A 16,280-nucleotide genomic window follows, 5' to 3' on the forward strand; every position below is an offset into this window, starting at 1 on the left:
CCAACGAGAATACCTCCCCTCCCCATCCATCACTCCCTTTCCAGAAGGACCTGGATTCTGTCTGTAGAGGCAGAAGGTCAGGACACCCCAGCCTTACTCGTGGGCGCCGGGAGAGAACGGCTGGGAGGGCTGAGCCCGCAGAAGGAGGCGTCCAGGCTCCAGGGCCGAGTGTGAGAATGCGGACCTAGCCAGGGCGCACCGCAGGCCGCACCCGACCTCGCCCAGCCTCTCCCCGCGCTGACCTCGGCAGCTCCGAATGAAACAGCCGGTTGTTCGCGCCGCCCTCTGACCTTTCCATTCAGGGTGTTGCTTTCTATTCGCCCGGGTCGCAGGTAGGAGGCGAGGAATGCCCGGGTTTAGAAGGTTGGATCCACGCCAGGCCTGTGGCCTTCGGCCCCCAGGCCACCAGGCGCCGCGCTCTGGCGGGAAGACAGATCACCAGGGTAGGCTGTAGCTGTAGCTCGGCCATGGGCTCCGGTGGCTCCAGCGCCGCGCAGATCCCCGACGCGGACAACATTCGGCGGGAGACGGGCTGTGAGCAGGGAGCCCGGGGCTCCAGTGGGGTCCTGACAAAGGCTGGGTGGAGGGATGCGCGAGCCCGGGAGTCCAAACTGTAATCACGGAGCCAGGGGCGCGGTACTTCTGCGGCCCGGCATCCATGTTTAAGGCAGAGCCGGGTTCCCAAGCTTGGGGACACCCGGGGGTCCTCCAGCCCGGATGGAAGGGGTTAGCTTTGGTCCCTTGGTCCAAAGAGGAGCGCGGCTGCTCAGAGAGCCTTCTTGGGTCTCGTCAGGCGCCTTCAACCTCCAGCTGGCCCCAGGTCTCTGGCGGAACGCACCCTCCGGCCAGCCCTCGACCGCCGCCACCTACCGGGCCTCCTGGGCATCATCCTTCTGCCTTTCCTCCCACAGTCTCGCAGGCCACTTTGCTCCGTCTCTACCACCGGTTTCGGGCCCTGGACAGGAACAAGAAAGGTTACCTTAGGTGAGGGGGAGCTGATCTGTGACTTCCCCCTCTGTGTCTCTGACCCTATCCCTCCCTTTGACCCTTCACATCTTTGGTCTCTGCCCTACCTGTTTTGAACTACCTTTCCAGCCGCGTGGACCTGCAGCAGATCGGGGCGCTGGCTGTGAACCCCCTGGGGGATCGCATTATAGACAGCTTCTTCTCTGATGGGTGAGCCTTGCTGGGCATGAGGAGGTGGAGAGAAAATCTAGCGTGGGACGGTGGGGGTAGTTTAGGGACAGAAGCAGAAGGAGGGCCAAGGTGACCACTGCCTCTGGTCATTCCACCTCCACCCCTCCCAGGAGCCTGCGAGTGGATTTCCCAGACTTTGTGAGAGTCCTGGCTCACTTCCGACCTGTAGATGAGGACACAGGAACCCGGGACCCCAATGAACCTGAACCCCTCAACAGCAGAATGAACAAACTTCGCTGTGAGTTGGTAGGGTCTCCCCAAGTGAGACCCTAGATTTAACGCACCAGTGAGTGGCTCCAGGCACTCCCACTCCCATCCTGAGACTATTAATGACTCCCTGCTGGCCAGGGTGACCTGCTGGAAGAGAACCAGGGAAGACCCACCTTCCCTTTCCCCCTCTTCTCTCTCCCCAGTTGCATTTCAGTTGTATGATCTGGATCGAGATGGAAAGATTTCCAGGCACGAGATGCTACAGGTTGGAATAACACAAGAATAGAGATGTAGTCTGTGATGGCTGGGATGGTTGAATGGAGTGACTATGGGGCTTGGGTAGATAATTGGTGGGCTGGGAATGCAGATGATTGGAGTGTTGGTTGGGCAATGGGAATGGGTGCAGTTGGAGTGTGGGTTATTGGGAGATGGGGGGGGTGCCACAGTGGGGTATGAGGTTGTCAATAGATCAGTGGTTCTCAGTGGGGGGGGATTTTTGCCCCCCTTAATGACATTGCCAATATCTGGAGACATTTTTGGTTATCACAGCTGGGGAGGCTGGGAGCAACTGGCACCTTGCTGGGTGGAAGTCAGGAATGCTGCTAAACATATTATAATATACAAGATAGCACCCTCCCAATACACACAAGGAATTATTTGGCCCCAAATGTCAATGGTGCCGAGACTGAAAAACTGGGATAGATGTGATGAAGTGGAATTTGAGAATGGGGTGGAGGATGGATGGAGGCTGGATTCTGAGACTGCAGTTGAGTAATGAGCCTGGGCATACTATTGAGGTGAGTGTGGGAAAGTGAGGGACAGATGGGTGTTTGCATGGTGAAGCAATGGGGGGAATTGGTGGATATGGTAGGAAGTGATTGGAATGGAGTGAACAGTGGATGAGGGATGGATTATGAAATTGTTAATAACTTTTGGGGCTGTGTGAACAAGGTTGGGGGTGGTGCGAATAGTTCCTGTGCCTCCCCTTTATAGTCGTCTCTTCCTTCACCTACCAGGTACTCCGGCTGATGGTTGGGGTACAGGTGACAGAAGAGCAGTTGGAGAGCATTGCTGACCGCACAGTGCAGGAGGCTGATGAAGATGGAGATGGGGCTGTGTCTTTCCCAGAGTTCACCAAGGTCAGAATGCCCTTGGGGCCTGAGGAGTTGAAAGCATGAGTCCCTAGGACAGATGGACATGGGAATTAAAGCTTGAAGGAGGAGAGCAAAGACAGGGGTTCTTGGAAATGGTGGGGCCTTAGGGATGAAAGAGGTTGGAAGAATAGACTGTAATAAGTCCTCTTGACTACCACCCATCTTTACCAGTCCTTGGAGAAGATGAACATTGAGCAGAAGATGAGCATCCGGATCCTGAAGTGACCTTCATTGTGCATCTGGCCAGCTTGAAAAAAGCAGTTCTGCCTGGGGTTCAACCTTAGCGTCCATGAAGGGATGGGCTCCAATAAACTGTAATTTTACGTGTACATTTAGGGTCAAGGAGGCAAAGCTGGATGGGCGTTTACTAAAGTCTAACTCATTTGATTCTGGATCTGCAAATCAGCCAATAATCTTAGCTGCAAGTGACTGAAATGCCAAATCAAAGGGACTTCACTTAAAAAGGGACTTGTTGGACTCATAAAATTGTGGAAGTGTCTTCAGGCACAGCTGAATCCAAGAGCTCTGATGATGCTATCTGGACTTAGTTATTCTCCATCTGTCAGATTATTTTTTGTATGTGTTGGCTTCATTCTAGGAAGGGTCTTTACTTATGGTGGAGGATGGCCACTACTTGCTCCAGGCTTCCTCAGTAACCCAGTGGGAACAGATTTTCTTTTTCAATAATTTCAAGCAAAGAGTGTCATCAGCTCACTGGGGCCTTGTCCCTACTTCAGGGGAAGGGAATATTCTGATTAGCCAGGTGTGTGTCATGTGCTAACTGCTATAGCCAAGAAATAGGTACTGAGGACTCAGGATGGGCTAAGGGATGTTTACTTAAACTTTAAGCCTTAAAGGACAACGAAGTGCTATTATCAGAAGAAGAGGGATGATGTTGGTCAGACAAAATCAGATATCCATTACTGTTAAGTTGACCAAATGCATGGATTCATGAAGTCCTCTTAAATGGGTTTTCACTTGATCCCATGGGTGTATGCTGGTGTGATTTAGGTGGAGGGTGGGGGAGAGGTGATATTAAAATAATAAATAAGACATGCCTTTCTATAATATGAAATAGTTCAAAGTTTTGGAGAGTAATTTCATTTTTTTAGTGGTAAGATTTTTTTTAATGATGACACATCACAGGAAGTGTGAAAGTCACATAAAAGCATGAGATCCTAGGTCTGGAGCAAAGCACTTGGGCTGTACCTGTGGGAGATGTGTCGGTGCCCTGTCCAAGTCCTCTCGCAGAACTGTGCTGGAGTTGTAGCAATAGATGAGAGCCAACTGTGCTCATATTTTCCTAACTCTGCCTTCAGTGATGTCACACTGGCACCTTGAAATTGGCTGTTGTAAGAATATATACACCAGAAGCTCTGACAAATGCAATAGGCAGGGCTTTTCCAAATAGGAGAGCTGTTGTCAAACCTTTATTTGCACACTGGTTGTCAGGCATCACTATGACCATTTACTCATATGCCAGTGGTTCCTGACCCCCAGCTGTAATGAGGTATAATTGGCATACAAAAAATGTACATAATTAGTATATACAATTTGATCCCGGGCTGGTATGGCTCAGTGGATTGAGCACGGGCTGTGAACCAAAGTGTCACTGGTTTGATTTCCAGTCAGGGCACATGTCTGGGTTGTGGGCCAGGTCCCCAGTTCATGGTGCTCAAGAGGCAATCGCACATTGATGTTTCTCTCCCTCTCTTTCTCCCTCCCTTCCCCTCTCTAAAAATAAGTAAGTAAATTTTAAAAAAAACTGCACATAATTAATATATACAATTTGATGAGTTTGTACATAATTAAGGTAGTAAACATGTCCATCGTTGCCAAAAATTTATTTCTTTGTTTTTTAAAAATAGTTTTTATTTATTTATTTTTAAAGAGAGGGGCCAGGAGAGAGGAAGAGAGGGAGTGAAACATTGATGCATGAGAGAAACATTCACTGGTTGCCTCTCACATACACCCCAACTAGGGACTGGGTCCACAACCCAGTCTTGTACCCTGCCCTGGAATCTAACTGGTGACCTTTTGCTTTGCAGGATGACACTCAACCCATGAAGCCATACCAGTCAGGGCTAGTGGTTTTCTTTGTGCTTGTTTGTTGTTTTGTAAGTGTTTAGTAAGCACACTTAACTTGAGATCTACCTGCTTAACAAAATATTTTATATTACTTTATTGTTGTTCAATTATAGTTGTCTGCATTTCCCCCCCTTAACAAAATTTTAAAGTGCATAATACCTTATTGTTAACTCTAGGCACTATGTTACACAGCAGACTCTGGAACTTACCTTGTGTAACTATAATTTTATAGTCACTGTACAGCAGTTTCCCATATCTTCCTCCCCCATCCCACAGTAACCACCATTCTATTGTCTACTTCAGTGATTTTCAACCTTTTTCATCTCTTGGCACACATAAACTAATTACTAAAATTCTGTGGCACACCAAAATATATTTTCACTGATCTGACAAAAAGTAGGTATAATTTTCATTCATTTATACTAGATGGCTATTGTTGTGTTGGCTGTTGTCATTTTTTATTTGACAACTTAAGGGAAAAAAGGTCAGTGCCCCTGACTAAATAGTTAGGTATTGAACGTCTTAAAAATACTTGCAGCGCACTAGTGTGTCTTTGCATTAGTGGTTGAATGCACAATGGTTGAAAATTGCTGATCCATTTCTATACATTTGATTATTTCAGTCTCCTCATACAACAGGAACCGTGCTGTATTTCTTTCTGTGGCTGCCTCATTTCACTTAGCATAATGCTTCCAGGCCCATCCATGTTGTTACAAAGAGTTGGTTTTCTTTCTTATTAAAGACTGAATAATATTCCATTGTATGCATATACCACATATATCTGTTGATGGACATTTGGGCTGTTTTCATATCTTAGTTATTATGAATGATGCTGCAATGAACTGTCGTAGACGGCTCTGCCTGGTTCTAGGAATTGTATCTCAACCCTCTGTGGCTAAGGGCGAGGGACGACCTTTGGAATTGGAGCCACAGGAGATGAAGCTTGTCTCTGGTAGCAAAGCTGCCCCAGTTTCCTCTCCCTGCCCCCAAAGCTTGGTTGGAAGTCAATGACCAGTAAGACCCCTCACAGCAGGGGTCAACCTGCTAAGCCAGACTCTATCACTTGGGAGGCCTGTATGGAAGGACTGGGGGGGGGCTGCAACTAAAACCAATGGACTCTACTCCCCCTTCCCACTTTGACAAAGCCTGAGTCCCCACGTTCTCTGGGAGAAGTGCTTCCTGGTTCTAATCCTCTTTAGCCTGAATACCTGTTGGGGAGGGGTGCAGCTCCTTGTCTGGCCAGAGTGTGGCCCTGGGGGAAAATTTGGCAGCACAAAGACTTCCTGATAAACCTGTGAAATCTGCTCTTCCAGGGGTGCTTTCATTAATATGTTAAGGGTTTTGGCAGGAAACCCTAAAACTTTGTTCCTGACAGACTCTGACTCATACTAAGCCCTCAGATTTCTTTGAAATGTTATCTATTGTTTGATCCTTGCCGCCCTGTATTCCTGTGTATTACAACCCAATAAAAGCCTCTAGAGGAGGGGACTCAACACCTTTTTCCCCTAAGAAACTGGCCACTGCTCATGGCCTTTTTCATCTGGGAAAATGGCCACTTCTCCTCCCCAAGCAGATCACATCATGTCTGTCATATTTATTCTCATCCGTGGTGGCTGGGGGGACTTGTGAGGAAAGTCACCCCCACAATGAACATGAAGGTACAGATACCTCTTTGAGATAGTGATTATATTTCCTTTGGATGTCCACCCAGATGTGGGACTGCTGGATCATATGGTAGTTCTATTTTAATTTTTTGAGGAACCTCCATGGCTCCTTCACACAAGCATGGGTGCTACTCTGCCCTGGATGTTTGCCAGACATCTGCATGTACTCAGCCTGTGTGAGGGGCAGGTGCAAGTAACAGGGTGTTCATGACCCTTGGAGCAGCTCTCAACCAATGACAGATGGAAATTGTGGATACTCACCTCACTTTCTTCACTCATCAGGTGGGACAATTTAGAGGTATGTTTTCTCCAGTCTCAGAATTCTCTAGCAGGTAAGGACCTTATTTGCCTTCAAATAAGCCTCCTTGGTGACCCCTTTTGTTTCTGTCTCACTTTCACACTCCTGTTAGTGCTTCCTGGGTCACTTCACAGATAAACAACTGCTATGAAATCTTTGTTTCATGGCACTTCTGGGGAAACTCAACCTCTGGGATATTAGATCTTCCAGAACATGAGCTCATACTCCCTATGGTTATGGGCACTCAGTGAGATTCTTTGAGGAAGCACTGTGTAGGGCAATTGTATAACTCCTGGCATTATCTGACTTTGGAGAGTCTGAGGTCATATGGATAAAGACTATGCACCTTTGGAGATCCAGGTATTGTCTGGGGTGGTATATAAACTCCATTTCAACTTTTGCATTTGGATGTAGCATGATTCTGACAGATGAGTATCATAGTTGAGAAGAGGAAGCAAAGAGGGTATTTGATTTCTGAGGAATGTTTGTTTAGTCTCTGGGTCTATTAAAGGTATGTGTGTGGAGGGGGTTGTATAAAACTCAGTGAGTGGCTATTGTTCCCAGGCAGTGTGGAGGAAGGTTTGTATAGAGAAAGAAATACAGGAGAGAGAGAGAGATACAGAGACAGAGATATAGAAAGATAATAGATAGAGATTGACTTTCTTTAAAACTGGTCTTTTTTTCTCAAGTCATATTTTATTATATATTTTAATATATTTTATTGGTTATGCTATTACAGTTGTCCCATTTTCCTGCCTTTATTCCCCTCTGCCCTGCACACCATGTCCCACCCACAGTCCCCCACTTTAGTTCATGTCCATGGTCATACATATAAGTTCTTTGGCTCCTACATTTCCTATACTATTCTTGCCCTCCCCCTTCTATTTTCTACCTACCATCTATGCTACTTATTCTCTGTACCTTTTCCCCTTCTCTCCTCCTTCCACTCCCCTGTTGCTAACCCTCCATGTGATATCCATTTCTGTGGTTCTGTTCCTGTTCTAGTTGTTTGCTTTTGTTTTAGGTTTGGTTGTTAATAACTGTGAGTTTGTTGTCATTTTACTGTTCATAGTTTTTTATCTTCTTCTTTTTCTTAGATAAGTTCCTTTAACATTTCATATAATAAGGGCTTGGTGATGATGAACTCCTTTAACTTACTGTATATAAGAAGCACTTTATCTGCCCTTCCATTCTAAATGATAGTTTTGCTGGAGAGAATAATTTTGGATGTAGGTCCTTGTCTTTCATGACTTCAAATACTTCTTTCCAGACCCTTCTTGTCTGCAAGGTTTCTTTTGAGAAATCAGCTGACAGCCTTATGGACACTCCTTTGTAGGTAACTGTCTCCTTTTCTCTCGCTGCTTCTAAGATTCTCTTCTTACATTTAATGTTGACTAATGTAATTATGATGTGCCTTGGTATGTTTCTCCTTGGTTCCAAGTACTTTGGGACTCTCTGAGCTTCCTGGACCTCCTGGAAGTCTATTTCCTTTGCCAGATTGGGGAAGTTCTCCTTCATTATTTGTTCACATAAGTTTCCAATTTCTTGCTCTTCCTCTTCTCCTTCTGGTACCCCTATGATTTAGATGTTGGAATGTTTAAAGAAGTCCTAGACATTCCTAAGCCTCCTAATTTTTTTGAATTTTTGTTTCTTCATTCTGTTATGGTTGAATGTTTTTTTCTCCCTTCTGGTCCACGCCATTGAGTCCTGGTTTCCTTCTCATCACTGTTGGTTCCATGTACATTTTCCTTTATTTCACTTAGCATAACCTTCATTTTTTTCATCTAATTTGTGACCATATTCAACCAATTCTGTGAGCATCCTGATTACTAGTGTTTTGAACTGTGCATCTGATGAATTGGCTATCTCTTCATTGCTTCATTGTGTTTGTTCTGGAGCTTTGGTCTGTTCTTTCATTTGGGCCATTTTTTTTTGTCTTGGTGCACCTGTTATGTAGTAAGGGGGCAAAGCCTTAGGTGTTCACCAGGGCAGGTCAGCCCATTGCGTGGTGACATTGTCAGTGGGGGAGGTGTCTGAGAGGGAACAATGCCACTTGTTTTGCACTCTGCCAGTTTTCAGTCACTTCCCCCACTACCCACAATCACATTGGGCCCTTCTGGTGCTGATTCCCGGGTGGATGGGCTTGTGTGCATTCTAGGACCATGTTGGCCTCTCCAATGAACTCTCCTGTGAGGCTAGGAGTTTCTCCCACTGCTGCCTCATCCCCTACAGGTGTTTTCAGTCAGAGGTTTGAGGCTTTATTTCTCCACGCTGGAGCCCTGGATTGTGTGGTCTGTCTTGCTCTCCAGTTGTTCATCCTGGTTTATCTGCACACGAATGTGGGACCGCCTGGTCCTCTAGCTGCCACCTTGCCCACCCCAGTCCTTCAGCTGCTGCCTTGCCTCGAGTCCTCCCCACCCAGCTGCCTGTCTTCTGCTCCTCCTACCAGTCTGGATGAATGTTTCTTCTTTAACTCCTTGGTTGTCACACTTCCATACAGTTTGATTTTATGTCAGTTCTGGTTGTTTTTTATTTTTAAGTTTGTTGTTGTCCTTCTTTTGGTTGTGGGAGGAGGCACAGTGTGTCTACCCATGCCTCCCTCTTGGCTGGAAGTCCTGAAATCCATGTTTTATTGATTATGCTATTACAGTTGTCCCAATTTTGTCCCTTTGTCCTCCTCCACCCAGCACCCCTGACTCCCTCAGGCATTCTCCACATCACTGTTCATGTCCATGGATCATGTGTATAAGTTCTTTGGCTACTCCATTTCCTTTACTTTGCAGCCCCATGGCTATTCTGTAACTACATATTTGTACTTAATCCCTTCGTCTCTGCTCCCATTCCCCCACACCTGCCTCCCATCTGTCAATCATCTAAACACTCTCCATATCCATGATTCTGTCTCTGTTCTTCTTATTTGCTTAATTTGTTTTTTAAATTCAATCATTGATATGTATTTTTCCCATTTTATTGTTTATAGCTTTGATCTTCTGTTTCTTAAATAAGTCCCTTTGATTTTTTTCTTTTTAAAAATTCATTAATTTTTTAAATTTTAATTGTTGTTCAAGTAGTTTTCTGCCATTTACTCCAATCCCAGCCCACCCCCCTAGACCTCCCCACCTCCCTCCTGTTTCCACCCTCCCTTTGTTTTTGTCCACGTGTCCTTTATCGTTGTTTCTGCAAACCCTTCCCCTTTCCCCCTGAAATTCCCTCCCCTCTCCCCTCTGGTCACTTCAGCCTGTTCTCTATTTCAGTGTCTTCGGTTGTATTTTGATTGTTTGTTTGTTTTGTTGATTAGGTTCCTGTTAAAGATGAGATCATATGGTATTGTCTTTCACTGCCTAGCTTATTTCACTTAGCATAATGTTTTCCAGTTCCATCCATGCTGTTGCAAAGGGTAGGAGCCCCTTCTTTCTTTCTTCTGCATAGAATTCCATTGTGTAAATGTACCATAGTTTTTTGATCCGTTTACTGATGGGCACCTAGTTTGCTCCCAACTCTTGGCTATTGTAAATTGTGCTGCTCTGAACATTGGGGTACATAGGTTCTTTTGGACTGGTGTTTCAGTGTTCTTAGGATATAATCCTAGCAGTGGAATTGCTGGGTCAAAAGGCAGATCCATTTTGACATGTCATATAATATTTTTGTGATGTTGAACTCCTTTAGTTTCTTCTTGTTGGGAAGCTCTTTATCTGCCTTTTAATTTTAAATGGTATCTTTGTTGGGTAGAGCAATCTTGGCTGTAGGTCCCTGCTTTTTATGACTTTAAATATTTCTTGCTATTCCCTTCTAGCTTGCAAAGTTTCTTTTGAGCTGAAAGTCTTAGGTAAACTTCCTTGTAGATAACTGATTGGTTTTCTCTTGCTGCTTTTAAGATTCTCTCTTTATCTTTAATATTTCACATTTTAATTAATCTTGTGTCTTGGAGTGGGCCTCTTTGCAATCATGTTGTTTGGGACTCTCTGTACTTTGTGGACTTGTAGGTTTATTTTCTTTGCCAAATTAGAAAAGATTTTCTTTCATTACTTTGCAAACAGATTTTCAATTTCTTGCTCTTTCTCTTCTCCTTCTGGTCCCCCTAAGATGGGAATATTGGAATGCTTGAAATTGCCCCAAAGACTCTTTACACTATCCATGTTTTTTGGATTCTTTTTTCTCCTTGTTGCCCTAACTGGTGGTATTTTGCTTCTTTATGTTCCAAATCATTAATTTGATTCTCCTCTTCATCCACTCCACTGTTGTTTCCTTGTAAATTGTTCTTTATTTTAATGAGTGTATCCTTCATTTCTGACTGGATGTTTTTAGAGAGAGGGAAAGGGAAGGAGTGAGAGAGGGAGAGAAACATCACTGTATGGTTGCCTCTTAAGCACCACAAACTGGGGACCTGGCCTACAACCCAGGCATGTGCCCTGACTGGGAATGGAACAGTAACCCTTTTGTCTGCAGGCTGCATTCAATCCACTGAGCTACACCAGCCAGGGCTTCTCAGTAAGTCTCTTGAGCATCCTTATAAACAAGTGTTTTGAACTCTGTATCTGATAGATTGCTTATCTCCATTTCGTTTAGTTCTTTTCCTGGGGTTTTGATCTGTTCTTTCATTTGGTCCACGTTTCTTTGTCAACACATTTTTGCAGCCTCCCTGTGTTTGTTTCTATGTATTCGGTAGAGCTGCTATGACTCCCTGTCTTGGTAGCATGGTATAGTAGGTGTAGTAGGTGTCCTGTAGGATCCAGTGGCATAGCCTCCCCTGTCACCCAAGCTGGATACTCAAGGTGTGCCCTTCATGTGGGCTGAGTACACCCTCCTCTTATGGTTCAGTCTTGATTTCTGTTGGCAGGTCAATGGGAGGGACTGACCCAGGCCAGTCAGCTACAGGGACTGGCTATGACAACTGACCACTAACCTTCACCCTCTGTGGACGATCAGTTGTGCAGGGGCAGGGTGTTGCTCTGATATGGTATGTAGCTGTCCACTGGGTGCACAGGTTCTGGGGTTTCTTGGGTGGTGCGGGCCAAGGTCAGCCTCGTTCTGCCTGGGGCCACCCTACCTGAGCTATAGAGCAGTCTGAGATGGCTGCTACTTGTGCTGGGCTTGGAAATTCCCAGGTGAAGCCAAGCTGTGAGTCTAGGCTGGCTGCTGCTAGTACCTGGCCTGTGGCCACAAGTTGGGTATAGTGGAGCCTCAAGGGATCTCCTGGGTGGGACAAACAATGATAGCCAGGTTGATGGAGTGTCAGATATAGCACCCACCTGCTGGCTCACTGGCTCTCTAGGGGGAGGGCTCCAAAAAGGGACTATGGTCTCTATCCTCCTTTTTTTTGAGAGAGAAAACTGTCTTCCAACTCTCGCGTTGATGCCAGACACTTCAATTCCTCCCCTTATGCCATGGGTGCCTTTCAAGCTGCTGCCCTGGTGCTGGAGCTCAGAGGGAATGAATCTGAGTGAGTTGGTTTGTGGGTTCTTTAAGGGGAACTGTTTGGGACTCCAGAAGTTTCTTCCACCAAGTCAATCCCCACTGTTTTTTGCAGCCTGAAGTTATGGGGACTTAACTTCCTGGTGCTGGAACTCTGGGTTGGGGGGTCGTTATCTTGGGCTGGGACTCCTTGCTCCCAAGATATCCCTCCTAAATTTTTATCCAGCACACATGTTATGGGACCAGCCCTTTCCACATCTTCACCCATCTACCAGTCTTGGATGGATGTGGTTTCTTTAATTCTGTAGTTGTTAGACTTCCACTCAACTGGATTTCTGATGGTTCTGAGTGATGGTTGTTCAGTTGTAATTTTGATGTGGTTGTGAGAAGAGGCAAACCATATTCACCAATGCTGATATCGACCAGCAGTGAAAACGTGTACTTTCCCATTATGTTGTTTCTCAAAATTTTTGATGGTAAATGTGATTAAAAACTTCAGACCCTTGGCCTCACTGAGAGCTCCTTAAGTGTTCAGGGAAATCTATATTTTAAATAAGAGATTCTGAAAGACCAAACTTTTAGAAACACTGACCTTAAGCTTCCAGCCAGGCTCCTAGTGACAACTGTTTATAAGAGGTTCTCCAATACCCACAAGTCTCTGGGCTTCGGGCTCCCAGGAAAGGTCTGCCATCCACTCCTGCCTGCAACTGCTCTGTGCCAATGACTAGTGCTCCTGACCTAATAAGGGTTCCTTGAAGGCCTAGGGGATCCCTAAAACTCTGCTGCTATCCTGGTGTACGGGGGACAAACTACATGAAAGCCTCAGACTCCACCCAAGCTCGGGAGGTTATAGATTGTCAGGCAGAGGGAGAGGCAGCAGTCTGGCCACTGAAGCATATATTGCTTGACTCTCACTCCCTCGATGTCAACCCTCTGGATGTCAAATCAGGAACTGTCTGTGGATGTGTCCCCAGGGGCCCTATGCCTATGACACCAGTGGGAAGCCCCCATGCTGTGAGCAGCAGTTGCCAAATTTCAGTGATTTATCACCCTCATTATTGTTACCATTCCGTTTCTATGTTCTGTGCCATTATTTACTTTTGTCTATGAATGGACACATTTAAGTTTATATATTTGAGCTTATAAAGAAACTAAGTATTACCCCTGTGCATTAGAAAACAGCCCCAACTGCCCAAAATAAAATAACTATACAAGTACAAATACAAAGAAATGCCCCCCACAAAATGTCAAAAAGGGTGATTAGCTATTAAAGAGTTTTAAAAGGCAAAGTTGCCCCCCAGCAGAGCTTCTCTTTGGTGACATAAAGGATGGTAAAAGAACTGAGATGGGAACAACCTTTTCACTGCGTTATTTAGTGTGATTGAAAGCTGTGGGGTTACTACCAAAAAATCATGTGGACATGAGGGGAACTGCTGGCTGAGGGGAGCTGTGAGGAAGTGGTCCTGGGTGAAGTCTGAGTCCTGTGGGGACCAGCAGTGGGCTGGACATCCTGATCCTCAGGCTGGCTGTTGCTCAGACTGGGTTCATTAGAGGTTGGCCACCACAATGAAGTCCCCTCATCAGGTCAGGTCCAGAGACAATGGCAGGACATTATGGCAGATGCTTTATTATGGAGCTGGAAATGTTAAAAGCAACTGTCTTCTGCTGATGTTTGTGTATAAGCCTGGTAAGACTGTAAGCCTAGAGACCTGGAGGGCAGCAGGGGGAGCGTGAAGGGGTAGTCTGGGAACTTGCCCACATGCTGGGCTAAGATGACAGAGTTTTGGGGGAGGGGCTGGAGGCAAGTCTAGGCCAGTGCCCTGGATCCTCACTTGAGAGGGGCTTCCGGGAGTGACGTGGGAGGGGCACTGGAGCTGTCTCAGCTTGTTTCACCTGAGTTGCTGGGAAGGGCTTTAGCTGATCTGTCATTTTCTGCAAGAAACCATCTACACATTCTGAAGAGAAGACGGGAGTTCCAGATGAAGCCCCCTTCCTTGCTGAGGTGACTGAACCTAAGACAGTGTGTGCAAGGAACCCTGGGGAGAGAAGCAAGTAGAAGGATCTAAGTAATGATAATGAGTAAATCTACTGATTGTTACCATTGACTCTTTCTAACTGATTAGGAAAATAGTTCAGAATTCTGAACTTGACTCTCAAATAGAAGGAAAGTCTGAGTTATCCTCAGCTCAACCCAGGCAACACCAATAAAACTCTCCTGATGTTTAAGAAGCAATGTACAGACTTGATACTTGCAATAGACCTACCCTGAGAATTGGTGTGGTAACTTGTGTTTCAGAGCTTCGTTAGGCCATAAATTGAGTCTTGGCCCTTTTAATTACTTTCCATACAGCCTTGGGTAAGACACTTTGCTCTTTAATGACTCAGCCTCTATGATCTGTGAAAGAGACAGGTGTCTGGCAGAGTTCCCCTAACCCCACCATCCCCACCCCTGCTTTATTTTAGCCAAGGCCCCTTGATCTTGTCTGTAAACTTGGACTCCAGTCTGTAATAGCCAGGATTCTTTCTGTTGTTAACCATCTTACAAGAGAATAAAAATTTATTGGTTTATATAACTGAAAGAAAAGTCCAAAGGTAGACCAGGCAAATTTGAGTCTCTAAGGCTCAATGATATCACCAGAAAGAAGTCTTTTGCTGTCTCAACTCTGCTTTTCTTTGTGCTGGTTTCATTCTTAAGCAGCAGTCTCAGTAAAAAGAGAGCCTCTCTCTCCAAACAGTTCTGCAAAACTCCAGAAGCAAACCTTAGCCTACTCACTACAGCCAGGTGGATGCACCACTCTGATTGGCCATCCTGGTCACACGTTCTCCTCAGGAACTGGAGAAGGTAATTCCACAATCTCACTTGAAACAGATGTATTGTGAGTGTGCATGTGTGTGTTTAGTGCACTGATTCCCTAACAGATAATCAGAATGTTGTCACCAGAAGAAATGGGCTGTATAATGGCAGGCAAAATCAACAGATAGCTATGTACTAGTTTGTTTGGTTTTGGCTGCAAATAGAAGAATTACCAACTAACAGTGTCTTAAACAATTAGGACAATTATCTCACATTATGGGACATTTTTGGTGCAAAGTAGTCCTAAAGTTGTTGAGTGGTTAAGCAATTTTAAGGATCCAAGACCTTTTTACCTTTTACTCCTTATTATATTTTGGCTTTTACAATAATTTTCAGTTTTTTTGGCTCATGGTTACAAGAAAGCAGCTGTAGCTTTAGCCATCACATCTTCATAGGAACAGTGTCTAAAGATAACTTCTTTTATGACCCTCTATTTTGATCATCGAGGAAAATCTTCCCCAGAAATATTCCTCCCTCAAATACTATCCTTTACTTGTCATGGGTGAGTACAAGAGCTCCTCTAGCTATCAAGGAGGCTGGAAAAATGAATGTCTGACATTGAATTTCAGACTCTGTTGTGAATAAAAAAGGGGCCATATATGAAATCTGATAAGCTCATGGGAGTGCGCATGGCAGGACTAACAACCTATGTGACCAAAAGTAACAGTATAGAGTGGTCTGAACGTAAAAATTCCTAACTGGCCGGGTCATGGCAAATAGTCATGTCCCAGGCCTGTAGCTTCCTTAGCAAAGACCAGTCTTCACCTTCAGTGAACCTGCCCACTATTCTTATGCATCTAAGATAACATACCTTTGAAATGTCAGAGTAATTTTCTTCTCTAGACCCCTTAGAGGCATAACCATCAGCACCAAAGAACAAGACTACAGAACTCCTCATTGTTATTATGTTCTCCAAATACCATCTTTATGTGCTGTCAGTGTTAATGGACTATATTGTACTCAGAAATGTAAAAGAAGTATGTGTTTCTCCATGTAGCTTTTTATTCAGTGCTAGAGATTTCCCCACTTAGCCTCCTCATATGTCCTTAAGCTGCCACCAGTGGAGTTCATGTAACTTTCCTTATGATGTCTCCTTTGATTCTAATGCCTACAAGGAACTGCAAAACTGCCATTTTGTTTCAGTGTGTTGAGATCTTGCTTCCAGGCATGTCCTTAGAAATTTGGATCAAATAAGCTCTTATAAAACATTTCTATGAGTTTGGATGTTCTTTCATTGACACTATCATGGGAAGTGGGCTTTACCAATGAAGATGAAAGGGAAAGAAATAATAGCTGTGTAGTGCATCACTCTAAGTGTGAGTGCGGTCATGGATAACCCTAAATCCTGATGGCTTACAGCAGCGAGTGTACTTCTTGTTTACACTGTATCTATGCTGTTGGCT

The 16,280-nt window shown here is 45.1% G+C and overlaps 1 protein-coding gene across 1 annotated transcript; it reads left to right on the forward strand.

Moving 5' to 3' along the window:
• The first annotated feature begins 327 nt into the window (after positions 1–327).
• CHP2 (calcineurin like EF-hand protein 2) lies at positions 328–6,219 on the forward strand. Its single transcript, XM_037146085.2, has 7 exons — positions 328–534; positions 912–984; positions 1,096–1,176; positions 1,308–1,435; positions 1,611–1,672; positions 2,424–2,546; positions 2,733–6,219. The coding sequence occupies exons 1-7, from the start codon at positions 468–470 to the stop codon at positions 2,784–2,786; spliced, it is 588 nt and encodes a 195-aa protein (XP_037001980.1). The 5' UTR covers positions 328–467; the 3' UTR covers positions 2,787–6,219.
• The last annotated feature ends 10,061 nt before the right edge of the window (positions 6,220–16,280 follow it).

Source organism: Artibeus jamaicensis, unplaced genomic scaffold (genome assembly GCF_021234435.1).
Source record: "Artibeus jamaicensis isolate MK-2021 breed Jamaican fruit bat unplaced genomic scaffold, CSHL_Jam_final contig_700, whole genome shotgun sequence".
NCBI lineage: Eukaryota > Metazoa > Chordata > Mammalia > Chiroptera > Phyllostomidae > Artibeus > Artibeus jamaicensis.